The sequence below is a fragment of the Theropithecus gelada genome, chromosome 10 (assembly GCF_003255815.1).
Source record: "Theropithecus gelada isolate Dixy chromosome 10, Tgel_1.0, whole genome shotgun sequence".
Lineage (NCBI taxonomy): Eukaryota > Metazoa > Chordata > Mammalia > Primates > Cercopithecidae > Theropithecus > Theropithecus gelada.
This window is the reverse complement of record NC_037678.1, coordinates 38,609,404-38,630,470: the sequence shown is the minus strand read 5'-3', so window position 1 is coordinate 38,630,470 and position 21,067 is coordinate 38,609,404. Positions and strand designations below refer to the sequence as shown.

Genomic DNA, 21,067 nt, shown 5'->3' with positions numbered 1-21,067 from the left:
GTGTGTGAGTGCTTGTGAGTGTACATGTGTGAGTGCATGTGTGTGAGTGCACCTGTGTGAGTGCTTGGGAATGTACGTGTGCATGTGTGAGTGCTTGTGAGTGTACGTGTGTGAGTGCATGTGAGTGCACGTGTGTGAGTGCTTGTGTGTAGGTGAGTGCACGTCTGTGAGTGTACGTGTGTAAGTGCACGTGTGTCAGTGCCTGTGAGTGTATGTGTGTGAATGCACGTGTGTCAGTGCCTGTGAGTGTACGTGTGTGAGTGCATGTGTGTGAGTGCTTGTGAGTGTACATGTGTGAGTGCATGTGTGTGAGTGCACTGTGTGCTTGGGAATGTACATGTCTGAGTGCACATGTGTGAGCGCACGTGTGTGAGTGCGAGTGTACGTGTGTGAGTGCATGAGTGCACAGGTGTGGGTGTACGTGTGTGAGCGCATGTGTGTGAGTGCATGTGTGTGAGTGCACGTGAGTGCTTGGGAATGTACGTGAGTGCACGCATGTGTGTGTGAGTGTACATGTGTGAGTGCATGTGTGAGTGCATGTGTGAGTGTACATGTGTGAGTGCATGTGTGTGAGTGCAAGTGTGAGTCCACATGTGTGAGTGTGTGAGTGAGTCTGTGTGCACGTGTGAGTGCATGGGTGTGAGTGCATGAGAGTGCATGTGTGTGAGTGCACGTGTGTGAGTGCGTGTGAGTGTGAGTGCTTGTGAGTGTACGTGTGAGAGTGCACGTGTGTGAGTGCATGTGATGTGTGTGAGTGCGTGTGTGAGTGCATGTGAATGCACGTGGGTGCACGTGTGAGTGCATGTGATTGTACATGTGTGAGTGCATGAGTGTGAGTGCGTGCGAGTGCATGTGAGTGCACGTGTGAGTGCATGTGTGTGTGAGTGTACTGTGAATGTACGTGAGTACACGTGTGTGAGTGCATGTGTGTGAGTACGTGTGTGAGTGCGTGTGTGTGAGTGCACATGTGTGAGTGCATGTGTGTGAGTGCACGTGTGAGTGCACGTGTGTGAGTGATGGGTGTGAGTGCACGTGTGTGTGTGAGTGTACGTGTGTGTACGTGTGAGTGCACGTGTGTGAGTGCTTGTGAGTGTACATGTGTGAATGCACGTGTGTGCGTGTGAGTGTAGGTGTGTGAGTCCATGTGTGTGAGTGCTTGTGAGTACGTGTGAGTGCATGGGTGTGAGTGCATGCAAGTGCATGTGTGTGAGTGCACTGTGTGAGTGCATGTGTGTGAGTGTACATGTGTGAGTACATGGGTGTGCTTCTGAGTGCACGTGTGTGAGTGCTTGTGAGTGTACATGTGTGAGTGCATGTGTGTGAGTGTATGTGTGTGCGTGCGTGGGTGTGAGTGCATGCAAGTGCATGTGTGTGAGGAGTGCACGAGTGTGAGTGTATGTGTGTGCGTGCATGGGTGTGAGTGCATGTGTGTGAGTGCATGTGTGTGCCTGCATGTGTGTGCATGTGTGTGACTGCACGTGCAGGAGTGTGCACATGTCCCGGGCCGCCCAGGAGCAGGACTGTGGGGCAGTTTTGGGGCCACACAGGACAGAGTCTCATGTCTGCCACGTTCGCCAGTGCCTCAGCCAAAGCACAAACTCCCGCACAGCTGCCTCTGCCCTGGACATGGTGCTCTGCCTCCTCAGAGTCGTCTGATGTGACCACTTGAGGCTCCTTGGGAATTCATTTGTGGAGATGCTGGTCCTGTCTGGAGAGAGTAGACTGCACCAGCCGAGGACCACGGACGTCCAGGAAGCACCATGAGCCACTAACCCTTGGCCATCCTGCCTGTCCCTCCCCGACCCCAGGGATAGACCCCAAGTCAAGGAGGAGGGGTGGGTGCAGGCTTTGCTCCCCCGAGTGCTTTGTGGCCCCTGAGGTTCTGAGATTGCAGTAGGTGTGTGTGAGCGTGTGGAGCGTGTGTGTGCCTGTTCACACGCCTGTTTGTGTTTGCATATGTGCCAGTATGTTTACACGTGCGTGTGAGTCCGTGTGTGTGTGCACGTGTAGATTTGGCTTTCATCACTAAGGATCTTTCAGAATGCATCCCATTAGTGTCCCCTCCTTCCATGTGGCTCTAAGAAGTAAGTGCCACAGATAAGACCAGAGGCTCAGAGAGTTGCCCAAGGCCACCCTGCCCATCCTGCCTGGCTTCAGAATCTCTCCTCTGTGGGGCTGAGTCCTTGGACCGTGGTACCCACTGTTGAAGAGGACACTTCCACTGCTCCTGTCTTCACCTGCAGACACACTGCTCCCCCATTCCCTGAGGAACTAGAACTCACACACTCCTCCTCCCCAGCTCTCAGACCCCTGTTTCATATCTTTCTCACCAAACAAGAGTGTAGGAGACCCCGGCTGGGGTGAGTGTGAATGACTGCATAGCCCCTTCCACTGTCTGCCTCCTTTCGGGGCCCACCTGACCCCAGCCCTTCCTGGCACGTAATTGGAAAAGTCCCAGCCAGATGATCTTGGCTGCTCACCTTGGCTGTGTCATACCCAGGCCCTTCCCTGGCCTGCTCCAGAGGGTTCCTCTGAAGGTGCGATTCCCACACGGGGGATCTCTGGGCCGAGGACAGAGACTCACCTTCCTGCTCTATGCTTGCCAGCCCACACACAGGCACCTTCAGCCCTGTAGGTCCTAGCAGGCTGCTTTTCCACCAGCGGCTCTCACAATGGTTTGAAGATGCTTTTTCCTCTATCTTATTTGCTGTTCCCTCCAGCTTCCTGTCAGTTGCTAATTCAATCCTTTCCCTCTTTGATCTAAATCACCGATAAAATGTCAAACCACAGATTTGGCCCCCGTGTGAGTCCAGGCAGGGGTGTCAAACAGGTTCCAACTTCGGAGACTGCGCTCCCTGGGACTATGACCTCAGTTTGTTCGCTTATAAAAGTAGGACAACAAACTAAGTCGCTCATGAGGCTCAAGTGACTCTGCCGCCCTCGGCCCCTGTGAACACTCACTGAACGCTAGAGACTGTGGCCAGGGTGCAGGAGGCCTCCCATCAGGCTCTGTTGATTCTGTCTAGCCCACATTTCGGGTTGTCGAACTTTGGGGTGTGAGGACAGGCTTTGCCAAGCTTTGTTGGCATTGTGGACAATAAGTGCACAGATTCTGACTGAAGCCTTGGCCAAGGAAGCCATCAACAGTGGTACCAATGTTAACTTTATTATTATTATTATTTCTAGCGACAGAGTCTCACTCTGTTGCTCAGGCTGGACTGCAGTGGTTTCAATCATAACTCACTGTAACCTCAAACTCCTGGTCTCAAGTGATCCTCCCACCTCAGCCTCCTGAGTAGCTAGGAATACAGGTGCGCCACCATGCCTGGCTATTTTTTCATGTAATTTTTTTTGTAGAGAGGGTCTCACTACGTTGCCTAAGCTGGTTTCTTACTGTTGGCTTCAAGAGACCTGCCTTGGCCTCCCAAAGTGCTTGGATTATAGACATAAGCCACCACACCTGACCCAATGTTAAGTTTAAAGTTAGTTTTTTCCCTCCTGGCCTCACTCTTGTAACTCTTCTATCTGCCACTGGGGCCAGGGTCCATCCTGTGGCTCCCATCCTTCTTGGAGAAGGAGAACGCACCCAGGTCCTGGTAGTGTTCAGTTCTTCCAGGCCCATCAGAGCTGGTCACAGTTGCAGGACTGGCCTGGCGGTCCTCTGTGCTGGGCTCTGTTCTTAGTCCACACTTAAGTTCTCGTAGCACCCAGCACCTTGGAGGTTGTCATTGTCAGCTCCTTCTTAATTCCACCGATTGCACATTTTCCAGACTGAAGTCACTGCTTGGTCCAGACAGGAGCAAAGAAAGCCATGGCTGCTTGCTGGGACCTCCTCTTCTCTGAGCTGCCAGGTTCAGAAACCCCTCTGTGCCTGTGTGGTCACCGGCGTCTACCACCAGTCTTCCTGCCTCCTGTGCCTTCTATGCCAGTTTCTTCATGCCATCTTTTGTGCATGTAAAATCCTGAAGTCTTCCAAGAGCATTAGTGGCAGTGAACTGAGTGCTCACAGTAGCTTTTCCGTGTCTGTTATTAACGCTTCCAGCAGTTCTTGAGGGTTCACCTCAACACAGCTTTAAGAAGAGGGCAGCTGAGGGCTGAGTCCCTGGCTGAACGAAGAAGGGTCAGGCCTGGCCCTGAGACCACTCCTCAGAAATGCACCTGATACAACTAGTGTCTCCTGTAGATTCCTCCACTTCCTCCTTGCTGGGGAGTTCTAGCTTATTCTGCTTTGGAGTGTCTTGTTGTTGTCCTGGGCTATGCTACTGTTTGCCCTCTGCCCGGTACTCACTCCAGTTGTAGCTGAGCTGTTTGAAACCTGGTCTCCTACGTTCTGGGGAAAATCTCGGGCCCTCCTCTAGCTGATGCTGTCAGCCGAACAGGCATTGATTATTTGAGGGCCCTATTGCTTCCTTCCTGCAGGCAATTCTTCATGGGCCTGCTCTGGGAGCCCTTGGCCCTGGGAGGTGGAACTGCCCAGCTTTAATGGTGGAATATACAGGGGGAGTATCTCCCTGAGTCTCCTTCCTCACCAGACACTGTGAGGCCCCTGCCTGGGCTGTGGATTGGGGTTGGGGAGGGCGGCATGGCATCCCCGGGTCCCATCTCACTGGCTGTGCATCCCTGTACTGCACCCCAGGCCTATGTGCTTCGTGAAGCAGCTCGAGGTCCCTCCATATGGGAGCTACCGGCCCAACGTGGCCCCTACCACGCCCAGGGCCAACTTGGCCAAGGAGCTGGAGAAGTTCTCCAAGGTCACCTTTGACTACGCAAGTTTCGATGCTCAGGTTTTTGGCAAACGCATGCTTGCCCCAAAGATTCAGACCAGCGAAACCTCACCTAAAGCCTTTCAATGTAAGTTGGGGAGAATTGTCATTGTTTCTCTTCCGTGTCGCTCCTGGGAGGGGCAGGATTCAAGGGGCAGTGGAGGAGGGACCGTCTCAAGGAGCTACTAGGGAGGGACTCTCTACCCTCGTGAGGGGACCACGATGCAGGCTGCAGGTCTTAGCTGTCCCAGTGGGCACTGTGGTGGCTTTCTTGGGGCCTGCATCTCACTCCTGCTGCCACCTTCATGTTCACCATTAACATTTATGTGTCTCCTAATTATTTGTGAAACAAAACCCAGATCCGTTATGAGTGTGTGTGTCCAAAGACTTCAGAGCAACTCCACTAACATGGTTCACCCTGGGAGACCCCACTCTCCCCACTGTCCTCGTGCTACCTGTTTAATCCCAATGCAGCCGGGCGTCCATTTCCCAGCACTGCCTCTGGGGAGGGTCAGGCTGTGGGCTGGGTGGGGCCAGATGACTGCGGGGCTGGGCCCAGTGCCCTGGCGGGAAGCCACTGGTCTCCTGGTGGGGACCGTCTTACTGGATACAATGTGTTATTTGTGACATTAGTGACAAATTTTCTGGGTAATTGTACTGACAAAAATCATTCCTACAAATCTTTCAGAACAATCCTTTCTGTCTTGTCTTGTCACTTACGTCCTAGTTTGTGGAATAAGCTCATTAGCCCCGAAATGCATGTGGAATGGAAAAGCATTCGGTGCACACGAGACTGGGAGGGGCGTTTTGTGGCAGATGCTGTCAGCCCGAAACGTGACAGTGACGGGTTTCCTACATGAGAATAATATAAGTACTGATTGCTGCAGCCCCAGTGGGGTATGAGCCTCTCCTCCTAACTTCGGCAGAGCCTGCTCGTTAGGGTGGAGGACATCCTGCCTCCGGGCACACACGCCTGCTTGGATGAGGGGATGCAACGGTACCAGTGGAGAGGGGACCGCACGATCAGCTTTCCAATATATCTAGACCTTTCTGGATATACTGGTGACATCGCGATTGCTGAGAACATCGTGCATGAGAGTGATTTTGCGGCTACAGTACAATTACTAGAAAAGATAACATTCCGTGCCTTCATTCGCCATGTTCATTTGAGCAGTAATGTTACTTTTTTGAGGCAGTGATGGTTACTGGGGACACCAAGTCAGCCTAAATATGGGTACACCCTTTTGAGATGATGTCACAGAATTTTCCTATTTGGGCGATACGGCACACTCATCCTATTTACAGAATGCTTCCGTTTCTGATAGACAAGTTATTTTTGTTTGAAGTATCAGGGCTGCTGGAATGTCTTGGAGGCTTTTATTCTTTTTGCCCAAATTTTCACTGAGCCAGAAACGAGATTGTCTCCTCAGTCCCCTAGAGGAGGGTGGGTGGGAATGAGGTGTGTGAGGACATGGGACTGGGATGGGTGGCCAAGCCCCTGGCCCACGTCGACATAGCTGTGCCCTGGGCCCTCGAATCGCTCCCAAAGTCCCCCCTCCCCACTGACTTGTCTGCATTGCTGCCTCTTTTCAAGTTGTGTATCAGCCTGGTGTTGTTCCCTTTTTGCAGCCAAACCTTTCCCAAAGGCCTCTTCCCCCAGGCACAGCCCCTCCAGTAGTTATGTGAGGAGCACTTCATCCTCTTCTGCAGGCTTTGACTACTCACACGATGCCGAGGCTGCACACATGGCTGCCACTGCCATCCTGAACCTCTCCACACGCTGCTGGGAGATGCCTGAGAACCTCAGCACGAAGCCACAGGACCTCCCCAGCAAGGTCAGTGCGTCCGCCTTTCTTGGGAGGGGTGAGTTGGTGGAATTTGCAGTCAGGCCCACCTGCTGTCCGCACAAAATGTCTCTAGGAATGGCTCCTGTCTAGCTGGCAATTCTCATTCTTTACTTTTTCTCCCTCCTGGCCATGGCCCCAAGGACCGCAGAGCTTGGATGGGTCCACCAAGAGAACCTGGTGTACTGAGTGAAGGGGGACCGAGGGCTGTGAGCACAAGTTCCCATGTGTCTCCCCCTCTGTGAGGCTGAGCGAAGGGGGGCCGAGGGCTGTGAGCACAAGTTCCCACGTGTCTCCCCCTCTGACTGTGAGGTTGTGCACACACGGTGCGCCCATGTGTCTCCCTCTGAGCCTGAGGGTGGTACACACACATTCCCAGGTGTCTCCTTCTGAGTCCAGGGCAGTGCACGTGCCCTGTTCACACGTGTTTTCCGCAGAGTCTTGTGGTTACTGACACACTCTCCTTGCTCAGAGGACCTGGTCCTACCCGTGTTTATGACATGTCCTGAGGGACTGGTTTTTGTGCTGTTCGGGGGCAAGAGGAATTGCAGGGCCTCCTTCATGGGAAATCAGGAAATGGCAGTTGGATTTTTCCGCTCTCGCTGCCTGTCTATCCGCGTTGTTCTGCTTCCTTCTATGGGAACCAGTGTTCCGGACTCTGTACATTTGATTAAAATGTACCAGAAGGCACACACGGGAAGGGGCTGCAATCGCTAACAGATTTCCCCTTTGCAATTGCAGTCTGTGGATATTGAGGTAGATGAGAATGGAACCCTGGACTTGAGCATGCACAAACACCGCAAGCGAGAACAGGCTTTCCCCAGCAGCAGCAGCTGCAGCAGCAGCCCCGGCGTGAAGTCTCCTGACACCTCCCAGCGCCAGAGCAGCACCAGCGCCCCCAGCAGCTCCATGACCTCTCCCCAGTCCAGCCAGGCCTCCCGCCAGGACGAGTGGGACCGGCCCCTGGACTACACCAAGCCTAGCCGCCTGAGAGAGGAGGAGCCTGAGGAGGTGGGTGCAGGCGCCTGGGCAGTCAGGAGGCTGCTTGCCCTGCCTGAGGTTGTTGTAATGTTGGCTTTTCAAGGAAGCTCCTCCTCACAGGTTCTGGCAGAGCCTCAGGGGGAGACATCCCTTTTCGTGAAGGGTCCTTCATCTTCTGAGCGGCTGGGACTCAGGGGCCCACCCTCTGGGTGGGATTTTCAGCAGCAGGGCCATGCTGTGCCCTTGTCTGTCAAGAAGGAGGTGGTCTTGTCACCCCTGTGGAGTGTGGCGGCCAGTACCAACGTGGGCACTCTGGAGGCATGGGGAGGAGAAAGGCGTCTTTCAGATCCCATGAGTTGACTGGGGAAAAGCTCAGGTTTCTTGGGTTTTGAGCCTCCCACCACCATGGGCTTAGGATCGCCCATGGTGGGCGGTGCCAGGTCCCTGAGACCAGGACCAACCTGGCGTGGCTGTTAGAACTGTGATCTGGGAAGCAGGGGATCCTTCCCTTTTTAGTTATTCCTTAAAACATGTGAAAGAAGAGCCCTCAGAGGCTAATTCTGGGCTTTTCCCGAGGAGGTGTGTGTCCTGAAGAGAAAAGTCCAGCTCTGAGGGCAGCCCAGGGTCCAGGTGGCAGCAGCGGCGTGTGTGAGACTAGCAGGCCCCTCTCTCTCTCCCTCTCCTTCCCCTCCCCTAAAGCCCCTCAGGAGGTGGAAGGGGTCCCTGTGGAAGGAGCAGGGCCAGACCCTCAAGGAGGAATGAGGGAGGTGGGGCTAGGCCCCTATGAAGGGTGCGGGCTGGATCAGGCCCCCTCCATAATCCGGCCTCAGTGGGGAGCCAGACTTCCTCACTGGCTCCCACACCACCCTCAGGTTGCCGCATTTTATAGAGGAGGAGCCTGGGAACCCACAACAAGGTCTGATTGTCCGAAGACTGTTACTATGCTGGGCCGTGGGCTTCAAGGGCATTTCCTCATTTGACCCCCAAAAACCCGTGAGGGACTGCTGTTATCTCAAGTTTGAAAGAGTGGCACCTGGGCCCTAGGAGCCTGAGCCACCTGCCTGGGACACATGCGAGTGCTTGTCAGGACTGGAATTTGAGCGCTGGTTACAGCATCCTGCAGAATGTTGGCCTTCTGACCCTTCATGGACCCCTGGCCCCTCCGTGGGAGGGACTGTGCCCTGCTTACCTGTGTCCACAGCACTGAGCCTCCATACCCAGCATTCAGTTTGAAGCCTTTATCAAGTACCTGCCATGGTCAAGGCATCGCACTGGTGGGCGTGTCAGGCCAGGTGGTTTCAAGACCACTGCAATGATCGTAATTTGTATATTATTACCCTCGTTGTGCCATCTCATCTTCATGGCATTTCAGTAACACTTATTTAGTGCCTACTGTCTGTTGAGTGCCATCCCTGGCTCTGAAGGGACAGTATCCTGATGTTTACACTGTGGAGTGACGTGGTGGAAGGGACCCACGCACCTGAGGCCAGGGAGGGTGTCAGGAGCTGCCACACTGGGCAGCACCAGGCCTTCTCATTTCTGGGGCAGCCCAGGAGCTCTGGCTGAGGTGGGGGAGGGATCCAGCCCCTCGGGCGTGTTGTCTTCTGTGTGTTGCTGGGGAGTTAAGTCCTCCTCCCTTATCCAGAAGACGGGAGACTCCAGGCACTGTCCTGAAGGGTTCCTCTCCCTCGCCCACCGGGTTGGGCGCCCAGGCCTCCCCGCCAGCCGGTTAAAACGTCTCCCTGCTGGTTTTTTGCAGTCAGAGCCAGCAGCCCATTCTTTTGCTTCTTCTGAAGCAGATGACCAGGAAGTGTCGGAAGAGAATTTTGAGGAGCGGAAGTATCCGGGGGAAGTCACCCTGACCAACTTTAAGCTGAAGTTTCTCTCCAAGGACATAAAGAAGGAGCTGCTCACGTGAGTCCCTGCTTTGGCCGGCACAGCTCCTAGGAGACCCTCTGTGGCCTGGGGAGGAACAGGCCCCGGTCCTGACCCATGACGAGTGGGTCTGCTCAGGCTTCCTCCGACCTGTCCTGACCACCTTGATCCGGGCAGCCTGCGACAGGAACCAGAGCAGCCAGGGGTTTCCCAACACCTCTGCACTGTGGTTGGCTTTTCTGCAATCTTCTAAAAGTGATTAAGAACAAAGAAATTCCCTGGCCAAGCTCACCAAGCAGGACAGAGCAGAGCAGGGGCAGAGTGGAGGAGAGTTCCTCAGAGAGCTCCACTGGAAGCCCTCGGGGCAACCAGAGGCCCAGCCCTCTCCCTGAGGCCGCAGCTGGGCATGTTCTGCCCAGGGCTCTGTGGCCAAGGCCTGGAATGTACTGCTTTAGGGCTCACCACCCTCAACTCTGTCATGCTGGCTGGCCCAGATGCTGTGTGTCTGAGCTGCTCCGCACAGGGCTGGAACAGCCAAAGTTGCTGATGGATAATGGTCAGATGTCAGTGACCTTCAGGTCAGCCTTCATTCTCAGCCACCTCTCTTAGGGGACTGTGAGAGGCTGTGCCTGGCACCTGCTCCACAGGTGATCCAGCTCTCACATGTGCTCAGAGTACATTTCTGGGGTCCGCCTTCTCCTCACCCTGAACCCCTCTTGTACCCTCACACCTGTGGCTTGCCCTCCTGGGAGTGGCTGGATCCAGGGAAGGCCTTGCTGCTTCAGGGCCTGGAAAAGGGAGGAGCTCCCTGCCTAAATATTCATGGGCACATGCACGGGCACACACAGCACATGTGCGTCACCCGCACCCTAACTTTAAGCTCAACTTTAATTTGGTTCCTTTTTCTTCTTGAGTTAAGTTGTGTGGGAGAAACTTCCAGCCTGAGAGGCACCGACTGTCCTCCAAGGACTGAGGGGAGGAGGAGCCACGGGCCAGGAGTGGGCATCAGTCGCCCTCGCAGAGCAGGCTTAGCCTGAGGGACAGGTACACACCACTCTCTGGCCTGACACTCTTTTTCCTTTGTCCAGCTGTCCCACCCCTGGCTGTGACGGCAGCGGCCACATCACTGGGAACTATGCCTCCCACCGCAGGTTTGTCTCCCGCTCGGGTCTGTCTGGCCTGGGTGCTTCTTGGTGGGTCTTCCTCCTCTCCTCCTCCTCTGCTCCCCTCTGTGGCTTACCCCGATATCCCATCTCTTCTCTTTCAGCCTCTCTGGTTGCCCTCTTGCTGACAAGAGCCTCAGAAACCTCATGGCTGCCCACTCTGCTGACCTCAAGTATGTTTGCGCTCCCTGACCTCCTGTCTCTGGGGCGGCACCCTCGCTGTGCTCTCCTTCCATGAGGCTCCTGCCAAAATCAGCCTTCTCCAAGGTGCCAAGCCTCAGCTGGCCCTAGCTCTCCTGAGACGGGCAGAGGGGCAGGGCCGTGGAGGGGCCGATTCCGCTTGGCTGGGGCTGCTCTGCCTGTGTGCCCCTGCTCTGAGCTCTGCTATTCACCTCTCTGCTGGGTGCTAGGGGCTGCTGCAGGCTCCTGTGCTGCTCTTGCCCCATTCCCCACCCTCCAGCCTCTCCTGAAGACCCCCGACAGGGCTGTCTGGGCCTGCCTTCTCACTGCCCTAGAGATCTGGGAAAAGCCCAGAACCGACCAGGGAATGTAAGCCCTGCCGTGGCTCAGCAGGCCACAGGCTGTGCGGCTCTTGCTGAATGAACTGAACGCTGATAATGAAGAGAAAGCTCCTTGTCCTCCCCTCTCCTGTCATGCTCCAGCTGCTTCTGCCTTGGCCCTGATGCCCTTCCTCCATGCTTATGCCTTCTGTTTGCTGGGCTCACCCGTTTCTGCTTCTGCACCTCCCTGCCCCTACCTAACACATGGGCAGGGCAGGCCCTGCAGGCACCAGCTAGCCTGCTTGACAGTCCCGCACAACCAGGCGCAAGCACCCAGAGGTTTCCAGGTATCAGTGTCCTCTTGGGGTTGGAGTCAGGAACTGTTATTGCCTTTGGTTTTCATGCCTCCAGTTGTGCTGTGACTCCACAGCCTATGTGACCCTGAGCCACGGGGAGCACCTCCTGGGCACCGGGGTTGAGTTGAAGCCTTGGAGGAAGGGGGTCCCATTCTTGTCTCCTCAGGGCAACCCTCTCCAGGGGTGTCCCTCCCTCTGTGTTGGGGGCCCTGAATTCAGGTCAACACACCCCGTCTCATTCCATTCTGGGGCCAGACAGGATCCCGGGCACTGGTGCCTCTAAGATGAGGAAATGAAATTGCTGAAGGCTTCTGGGACCTTAGCTGGCTCAGAGCTGGACAGAAAGCTCTGAGTCTCCCAGAGCCCCCACCAGCAGCCTTGTCTCTGTTTCTCTCTGGAGGCTGCCCTGGCCCCAGCAGCCAGGAGGAGTGTGTCATCGGGCCCTTCAGTTCCCACAGGGTGGGGTACACCATCTCAGTTTCCTTCCTGGAAGTTAATAGCTTCAACATAAGCATTTTCTGAGGCTTAGGTCACCACAGCCGATTCACACATTGACTTATTCATTCATTCTGCCCCTCACTTTGTCTAGTCCTAGAAACCCAGGAAACACTCAGTCCTGCAGCTTCTGGGACTGTCCTCTCTCCCTCTCTCCTTCTCTTGCCATCTTTCTTGCATTCCTTTTTCCTTTTCCAGTTCTGCTTTCTTTTCTATGATTAGTTCCCGTGGTGTTTCCCATTTGAGGGCCTGAATAATTGAAGGGCGAGAAATGTGGCTGCGTGCACCCAGTGGCCCCAATGTCACCGTGTCCTTTCTGTCCTGCTAAGTGGATGCCCAGGTGGACGAAAGGAGCTTGGCACGGTTCCGGCCTGGAGACATGGCCGTCTGGGAGAGTTAGTGTTTTTTAAGACTAAGAGCCTGTGAAGAACTTTAACTCCAAACTTCTTTAGAAATAACGACCAAAAGCCTCCCCTGTGTGAAAGTGAACCACTCATCAGCATCGGCAAGGTGTGGGCAGGCAGCCGAGGCCTCCAGGCTCCTTCAGAAGCTCCACTCTCCCCCAGGGGCCTTTCCATGGGAGGTCACTTCCTCTCCCCACTCCGACCACTGCACGAGCTTGGGACGATGGTGGTCCTGCCCCGCCACGTGTCCTGGTGTACCAACCTCCTTGCTCTCTGCCACCTCCTGTGTGAGGGGGCATCAGGCACTGGCTCCTCCTGATCAGCCTTGTGGCAGCCATGGGTGAAGGTGGCCTTGAGAAAAATGAGGTTCCTTTCATGACCTCCCTGTGCACAACTGGCTGCAGTGACAGTCGGATGATGTGTGTTCTGTGTTTTAAGTGAATCCCAAGGGTGTTCACTCCTCCCTCCCATGTGTCTGATGTGGTCAAGGGCTGAGAGGACATGGTTGCCTCCGGCCACAGCCACACACACCTGCCAGGGCATGACAGGCTTTGTGCAGAGTGAAGAATGCCTGTCCACAGCACGGGGATGGGGCTGAGAGAGGTGAGACCTGGTGTGTATTGCCAAGGCAGAGGGTGTCCCTCAGACATGGTGCTCCCTTCTGCCCAGATGGGACACTCAGAAACAGGCAGTGGGAGGGGTGGAGGTGGCTCCAGATTCCTGCAGCTGACCCTGGGGGTCCACAGGGCCATAAGGGGCATGCAGAGGGGACACCTGCTCCTCTGACTATGTGAGCACTTTCCTCTCTTGGACACAACTCTTGAGAAAAGCCATTGAATCCGGCCTCAGTGAGGAGTGCAGGACGGCCCCACCTGTGTGTTAGGTACCTGATGGCCCCTTGGGAGTTATACCCCCACCTGAGACTCACTCACAGATGCCATCGGGGAGTATCTGCCCTGCTGCTGATGCCACTCACAGCCCAATGCTGTGCTTATCCCCGTCGAGGCCTGGAGCTGCTGTGGGTCTGTCACTCTGGCACCTGAGTGGTCACTTGCCCACCGCACTGAACCGGAGCTCTACCCGATGCTTTCCTGCCACTGAGACAAGGAGCTGGAGCCCCACGTGGCCACTTGAACAGCTACCAACCTAGGAAGGAGAGGCAGGCCATCTTCAGTTCTCTGGGCTGGCCAGCAAGGTATCCAACGTGTGGCCCACAGGGCAAGGATGAAGGAATCTGAGACTCCCCATGAGGGCACCCCGAGAAAACTCCTAGGGGCTGAAGAGAAGGTTGCAAGAGGTGGGGCCAGCCCTGCTGTGCCGCCATAGTCCTTTGGGTGCCAGGCTGTGCCCGGCCGCATCCTCCTCTAAGTGAGGAGATGTCCTGCCCCAGTGGCCAGATGTCACATGTGCTGGTGGAAGACTCCGGTGAGGAAGGGCCGGCAGCACGGAAAGTGAGACGTCCTCCCTGGGGTCTGAGCGCCACAGCAAAGTGCCCATGAGTAGCAGGCGATCTGGACACAAGCACTGAACTCTTGCCTGGCTCCTGCAGGGTCAGGATGCTCGTGAGGGGTGAGGCACAGACAGCAGCCCTGACGGGGGATGGATCTACCCGCACAATCAGGTCACCTCCTCCCACTCTAACATCAGCAGGAACTCACATATTTTTCCTCAGTGGACATTCGGAAGAAAATAGCATCCGTGCTTGTAATATTAAAGTGGAATTTTGTACCACCTTACGTGATGCATTCATCACATAGTTTTGGGTGTACAAAGTTGGACTTTTGTGCTTCTCCTTAGTCTGCTGTAAGCTACTGGCTGTGTGAACTCTGAAGTCACGCCACACAACAGCCAGGCCTGGCATGGCCAGCGCCATCTGCTATGCAGCAGGTGTGCAAAAAAGCCTCTGTTCATTTACCAGCCCATAGTGGCAACCCTTTGTGAGGGCAAGCTCCCAGCCCGTCCAAGAAGATGAACTGGTCTTAGGATCTGGAGAACTCATGCTTGAAGTTATGGCTCAGATATGCTCTGAATGCCTTTAGTGCAGCCTAGACCCTACAGAAGTCCAAGCTGGGAGCCCTTCGTGTCCTTGGGCTGCTGTGGACCCTGTAGGCCTGTCCCAGTGCCCAGGTTTGGTGTCTGGGTGTAAACCGATGCTGGAGCAGCAGTTGGCTGCTGTCCTCTCAGACTTCCTGGTCTCCCTTGGGGAGACAGGGGAGCAAAGTACTGAAGCCCTGAGATGATCTCATCAGACCTCTGTTGCTGGCAGTAGGCAGCTGGGGTGAACATCAGTGATGTTCCTCTGTGGACAAGGGAATGTGAGTGGGCTCACTCCAGGGCTGCGCCCGGAAGGCTTTCCTCTGGGAGTCCCAGGGCTCTGGGCCGGTTCCAGTCTTCCCGGGCTCTGGTTCCAGTTCTGCTTTCCTCTGCAGGTGCCCCACGCCTGGCTGTGACGGCTCCGGCCATATCACAGGGAACTACGCTTCACACCGGAGGTGAGCCTGCCGTGCCCTCAGGTCCTGGGCCCCAGGGGTGGGTAGGGAATCTCTTCCTTAGATGAAGATCGGAAGACACTAATGTTGCTGACCTGGAGTCCATTTCCATCTCTTTAATCTGAATTGTTGCCATTTCCAGAACCTGATTAGATTGCCCTCTGCAGTAAGATAAAAAGACAAAGTGTCAGGTTAGGGGCTCATGGAAATGCTTCTTCTTCTGACCCTGCTGCCTCGTGCGAAGGCTCCGTGTCTGTGGATTCTGCTTCTTACAATGGATCCATCAGTTGCCCTCACTCTCTCCCACCCCAACCTGGGGTCACAGAGCATGAAGGGCGAGGATGAGATGAATGGGTGTGAGAAGCCGCTGTTCTAGCACTAAGGTGGCCTTTTTTCCTCTTTCAAAATCAGCTTGTCCGGCTGCCCTCGTGCAAAGAAAAGTGGAGTCAAGGTGGCACCCACCAAGGACGACAAGGAGGACCCCGAGCTGATGAAGTACGTTGGGCCATGCTGGCTCTTTCATTGCTTTGCAGAATTGAGATTTTCCTGTGTTTTGTAATGTAAAAAATGCCTACTAGAGTCCCTTTTCATTAATACAATGGGTCACCTAACTGATCAATGCCAACTTTCGTTTTTATGGAAGCTCTCATACTGCACGTTGGCACCTATGAAGATGTGAGCCCTGAGTGTCGTATGGAGGGCATGGGTGCCAGAGCCTCCGGGCTTCTTGGGTCTGGAGTATTTGACGGGGCTGGGAGAGGCAGAGCACCCTTCTACCTATGTGTTAGGGAGTGGGCCCCAGGGCCTTGCAACCTGCAGACTTTTGTCTGCAGGAAAGGTGAGATGCAGAAGTCAAGGAGAAGAGGGTGGTTAGAAAGATGTTGAAGCTTCGAATCCCATGTGTCCGTCCACCCACACACCTATGCAGAGAGCTGGTAGATTGAGAGAGCCGGGAGGATCTAAACTGGACACCAGACACTGTTGGGTGAAGGAGAGGACATCCTTGGCCTTAAGTGACCCAAAGTCCTTGAGGCAAACAGAATCTCCTCTGTTGCTCTCCCCACTGGGGCAGGGTGGGGCTGACTGTCTTCGTGGGGCTGACAGGTGAACCCTGCCTCTGTGTTGTCTTACTCGGTGGGGGTTTGTGTCCTCGCAAGCCTATTCTCCCAATAGGGGGTGGGTCCCCTGCACTGCCCACTTGTAGGTGGGGGCAATGCTTTGCCACAGACTCAAACCGGGCGGCCCACTGGCCAATGTGCCCAGGACCAAGGTACTTTCAGAGCTGACATCTGGCAAAATGGGCAGTGGGTTCCCCAGCAGGTGAGCGGTGGAAATGATGGCTCTGGACACTTTGTTGCCCAGGGCCTTGGGGCTGGCTTGGTCGGGACAGGGCCCTACTATGTCCACAGGAAACAGGTTGCCCTGATTGTATTACCTGCTGGGCCAAGGGCAGGCAGACCTCACCCCCGGGGAGGGGGCAACTTGTCCGAGATTGGGTTGCCCCTCTTGGTAGCTCGCTCCGGCTGTGCCCCTGGAGGAACCTAACTGACCAACATCACATCCTTCGGAAGGGCTGGCCCCAGCAGCTGTTTGGTGTAATAGGCTGTGGCTTGTTTGTTTATTTTTTATAATAAAACTGCAATGAATGCTAAATTAACAATGCAAAATTTGTGGTCGTTAGTACTATGAAGGCCGCACACTAAATGCTGAGGTGCAGAAAAAACATTTCGCCCCTGAGAGTCCAGGAATTTGATATGATCATATAAGTGCAACACCTTTATGGATTTGGCAGGGATGTTACAAGTGAACCGTGCTGCATTTGCAGGTGACTAAAATCAAGATCAGCATTTTTCTTTTTTTTTCTTTTTTTTTTTTTTTTTTGAGACGGAGTCTTTGCTCTGTCACCCAGGCTGGAGTGCGGTGGCCGGATCTCAGCTCACTGCAAGCTCCGCCTCCCGGGTTCACGCCATTCTCCGGCCTCAGCCTCCCGAGTAGCTGGGACTACAGGCGCCCGCCACCTCGCCCGGCTAGTTTTTTGTATTTTTTAGTGGAGACGGGGTTTCACCGTGTTAGCCAGGATGGTCTCGATCTCCTGACCTCGTGATCCGCCCGTCTCGGCCTCCCAAAGTGCTGGGATTACAGGCTTGAGCCACCGCACCCGGCCAAGATCAGCATTTTTCAAATTAACCAGGAAAAACAGTTTTCCTTTCTAATGTGCTGTCAACTTAGCTTTAAAAAAAACAAGAGTTCTGCAGCCAAGTGGAGACTCGACTTTGAGAAACATTTCAGCATTTGCAGGATAGACGAAGTTCCTAATGGCCCCATGGCAGAGGGAACCTGACCACTTAACGCCTCCGTTTTACAGGGGTTTGCCTCCCCAGCCATAAACTTTAACTGCATTTATAGTTGCCTAACGTCTTTAAACAGATGCAGATCGAAGCAGAAACTCGAATGGATGTGTCAGGTCTTGCTGAGGGACGGGATTTTGTCAGCGTGCGTGAGCTGTGATCGGGAGAGCCTGGTGGAGCAAGTCCTTTTTATGACATCTCATGCCTGCACTATTTAAAACTGAGTCACATCAGGCACTTGGTGGTAAATCCCTTTGCCACAGCTTTATAACTGGTCATAAAAGTCCTTCGGAGGCGCCACCATGGGAGTCAAGAGGCGAATGTCCGCTGCCCTGCCCATTGTCCCTAGAGGGGAGCCCACGCTGCCCCTGGCCACACAGACACCCGACAAATGAAATGCACCTCAGGTTCCTGGTCCTGGCCGTGTTTCTCATGTCACTGGCACACACGGCTTCTGCCCCCCAATACGTGACAGGAAACACTAGCTCACCCAAGAAGCACAGAGGCCTCACCAGCTCAGTGCCCGCACCCCTGCCCCAGCACGTTTCAAACATGACGTCCCTGACGGCTTGAAAGTCTCCACACATGGTGTTGTGAGAAAGAGAACATACCTGAAATCTGAAATCCTCTCCATGTATGTGACCCAGGGGAACAAAAACAGTTTCCCTTGATGAAGGGGACTAGTGTTTTGCAAGAAAGGGAGTAAAAATAATTCAGATTTGGGCCAGGTGCTGTGGCTCATGCCTGTAATCCCAGCACTTTGGGAGGCCGAGGTGGGCAGATCACCTGAGGTCAGGAATTTGAGACCAGCCTGGCCAACATGGTGAAGTCCCATCTGTACTAACAATACAAAAATCAACTGGGTGTGGTGGTGGGGCGCCTGTAATCCCAGCTACTTGGGAGGCTGAGGCAGGAGGATTGCGTGAAGCCAGGAGATGGAGGTTGCAGCGAGCCGAGATCATGCCACTGCACTCCAGCCGGGGCAACAGAGTGAGACTCCGTCTCAATAATAATAATAATAATTCAGACTCGACCATGTAGAGTAATTGAAGAGCCACCTCCCATTTGGCCAGTGCCTCTTCCCAGCCCAGGTCCTCACCTCAGGGTCAGCTGTGCCTGGCACAGGTGCCCCCCAGGGCCCCATGGCTGGGAGGCATCCCCGTCTGAGGGGGGCTGGACATTGAATGTGAACTTCCCAAAGCCCCCATAGGGGCTGCTGGCAGTGTCTCTGCTCTGGATGGGGTTGAGACGGCCTTAGACTGGCTCAGGGAATGTCCTGTGAGTTTCTGAGGGCTGGGTGGGTGGGATGAGCAACAAAAGGAAAAGAATCCAGAGAGGGGCCTGTGGAGAGAGAAAGCAGGGCCCTGGCCGAGGTGGCTGGGAAGTGCCCGAAATGGCAGCTTCAGAGATGAGGCCACTGTGGGGCAAGGAGCCGGATGCTGCCCTCCCTGCCCAGGCCTTGTTGACCTCCCACCGAGTAGCGCAGCTCTGTGCCCCCATCTCACCCCTGCAGCAGGAGCCTCTGCCACTGCCCCCGCCCCCCGCTACCGTCCTCCGGAGCGCTTCCTGCGCTGACTGTGACTTCCCTGTATCCCCGTGGATCTCTTTGTAAATGGAGCAATGTCCTCTCTTGGGGTCTTGTGTTGCCAGGTAATCATCACTGTGAGTGTGTGACAAATGGTAATTTGGATGAGTTTCACTGATGGAGAGATAAGAATGAGCCTTGCAGACTGAAGATCTTGTCCTAGGTTTGGAGTGGGTTCCTGGATGACTTGGTCCCTCAGATCCCCAAATCCTGGTCCAGGTCCTTCCCTGAGGCAGTGGGGACAGACACTCAGAGAGGTCTTGGGCCCGGGCCCTCTGCATTGTCATCGTCCTGTTTGTCTCTGACCCACACTGTGCTCAAGGCATTTGCCAATCTGAATTTATGTCATTTTCATAACGGCCTCTATCCCTCTCCTGGAATACCCAGAACAAAGGAAAGGAAATCACCATTTAAGGCCAGCCTCAGGCACGAGTGATTATGGGAAATCCTAGTGAGTCTCCCCCACATGAGGTCTGTGTTCCTCCTTCTAGAACATAGGTCTCAGTTGTGGCAAAGCTGCAACATCTATGAGCATTGCCCCCCGATTGCACTGGCCTCAGTCTGGGAGGCTGTGGGGTGACAGGCCCCTGCTGTCCCTGAGCTCCCCTGCTTAGGGTACCTTGTCATTCTCATGGATCCATAGGCCCCCAGGCCTATGCGTGATGCAAGCTCCCAGGGAGTAGCCTCTGGGTGGTCTCAGCTGACAACATGGCTCCACATTGCTGAGTGACACAGAAGTGACTCCAGCAGCAAGGCTCGGAGTGAACCTGAGGGCAGCCCCCAGGCCCAGGGTCATCGCTGCTGGAGGGCACGGAAAGAAGGTGGCTGCGGAGACTCCAGCCATACAGGGCCTGTGAGGCCGAGGCGGAAGAGGGAGCGTGGCCCTGCAGCCTTCACATTCAGCCGGGAAGGGCCAGGTTCTTCCCTGAGGCTCCAGGACCTCAGCTGCCCTCCCTGCCTCACTCAGAAGTCCTTTAATGTGTGATGCTGGGCTCCCTCGTGTCTGGCTTGGGAGTGTCTCCAGGCTTCTCCTCCCAACCCTTCGCCCCTGTACTCACCCTGGCCTTTCTGTGCCCAGGTGCCCAGTTCCAGGCTGTGTGGGGCTTGGTCACATCAGTGGAAAATACGCCTCTCACAGGAGCGCGTCCGGCTGCCCACTGGCCGCCCGCAGGCAGAAGGAAGGTTCCCTCAATGGCTCGTCATTCTCCTGGAAGTCCCTGAAGAATGAAGGACCGACCTGCCCCACCCCGGGCTGTGATGGCTCTGGCCACGCCAATGGGAGTTTCCTCACCCACCGGAGGTAACTGTGCCTGCGGGCCCTGCCCCTCTGCAGTCAGTAGGGACCCTTGCCTGGGGCCTGGGGCTGAAGCCAGACCAGGGCTCCGTGTGACCAAAGTTTCTCAAGGGAAAGGCCAGGCCACATGGGTAGCGGATGGGGGAGGCTAGCGGGTCTGTTGTGCCAGGTGATGCTGTTGGTTATGTCTTCACCATGCGTCTTCCCTCATAAGCCACCCTTCCCCATCCTGATGGAGCCCTTCCAGGCTGGGTGTTATGCTGGACGCAGAGGCCACACATGAGCAGAGCCCTGGGTCTGACACGTTCTCTTAACAGGCTGACAACTTCTCAGGAAAAGTGTGTCTCCTACACCTTTTGCCCTGTCTCTCCCATGCACACCTCTTCTTTGAACTCTGGGCAGAGACCCCTGCCTGCTTTGCAAGGAGCTGGCGACCCCTCACTGTCTGGCAGTGACCTGGGCAGCACTCACCACCTCTCACCTGCCCTCCAACACCTGCTGTGGAGCTGAGGGACCTTGCTTCACCAGCCCCCACTTCCTGTGTGTGTCCTATGGCGACAATAAGTGCCTGGTCCCATCAGAAACCCTGTGTCTGGGCCTAGGGCCAATGCTGACTCTTCATTCCCTCCCCTGTCCCTCCCCTCCCCTTTTGCCCTCCTCCTTCCTCTCCCTTCTCCCTCCTTTCCTCTCCTCCCTCCCTTCCTCCTTCCCTTTCCCTCCCCTTTCCTCCCCTCTCCCTTCCCCTATCCCTCCCCATTTCCTTCTTTCCCCACCCTTCCCCTCCCCTCTCCCTCCCCTCCCCTCTCCCTCCCCTTTTCTTCCTCTCCCCTTCCCTCCCTCTCTCCCCTCCCCCTCCCCTCCCCCTCCCCTCTTCCCTCCCTCTCTCCCCTCCCCTCCCTGTGTCCCTCCCTCCCTCCCTCCATTCCCTCCACTCCCTCCCCCTCTCCCCCGCCCTCCCTCCCTCCCTCCC

At 55.3% G+C, this 21,067-nt stretch overlaps 1 protein-coding gene across 1 annotated transcript in view; it reads left to right on the top strand.

Annotated features, from left to right (window-relative positions):
* The window catches only part of MYT1 (myelin transcription factor 1), a 90,070-nt gene that overhangs the window by 62,992 nt on the left and 6,011 nt on the right, over positions 1-21,067 (top strand). Inside the window, exons 10-18 of the mRNA XM_025398118.1 lie at positions 4,637-4,851; positions 6,474-6,598; positions 7,349-7,618; positions 9,348-9,502; positions 10,552-10,614; positions 10,731-10,799; positions 14,811-14,873; positions 15,282-15,365; positions 19,882-20,103. Of these exons, the coding sequence (XP_025253903.1) occupies positions 4,637-4,851; positions 6,474-6,598; positions 7,349-7,618; positions 9,348-9,502; positions 10,552-10,614; positions 10,731-10,799; positions 14,811-14,873; positions 15,282-15,365; positions 19,882-20,103 (1,266 nt within the window). The remainder of the gene's footprint in view (positions 1-4,636; positions 4,852-6,473; positions 6,599-7,348; positions 7,619-9,347; positions 9,503-10,551; positions 10,615-10,730; positions 10,800-14,810; positions 14,874-15,281; positions 15,366-19,881; positions 20,104-21,067) is intronic.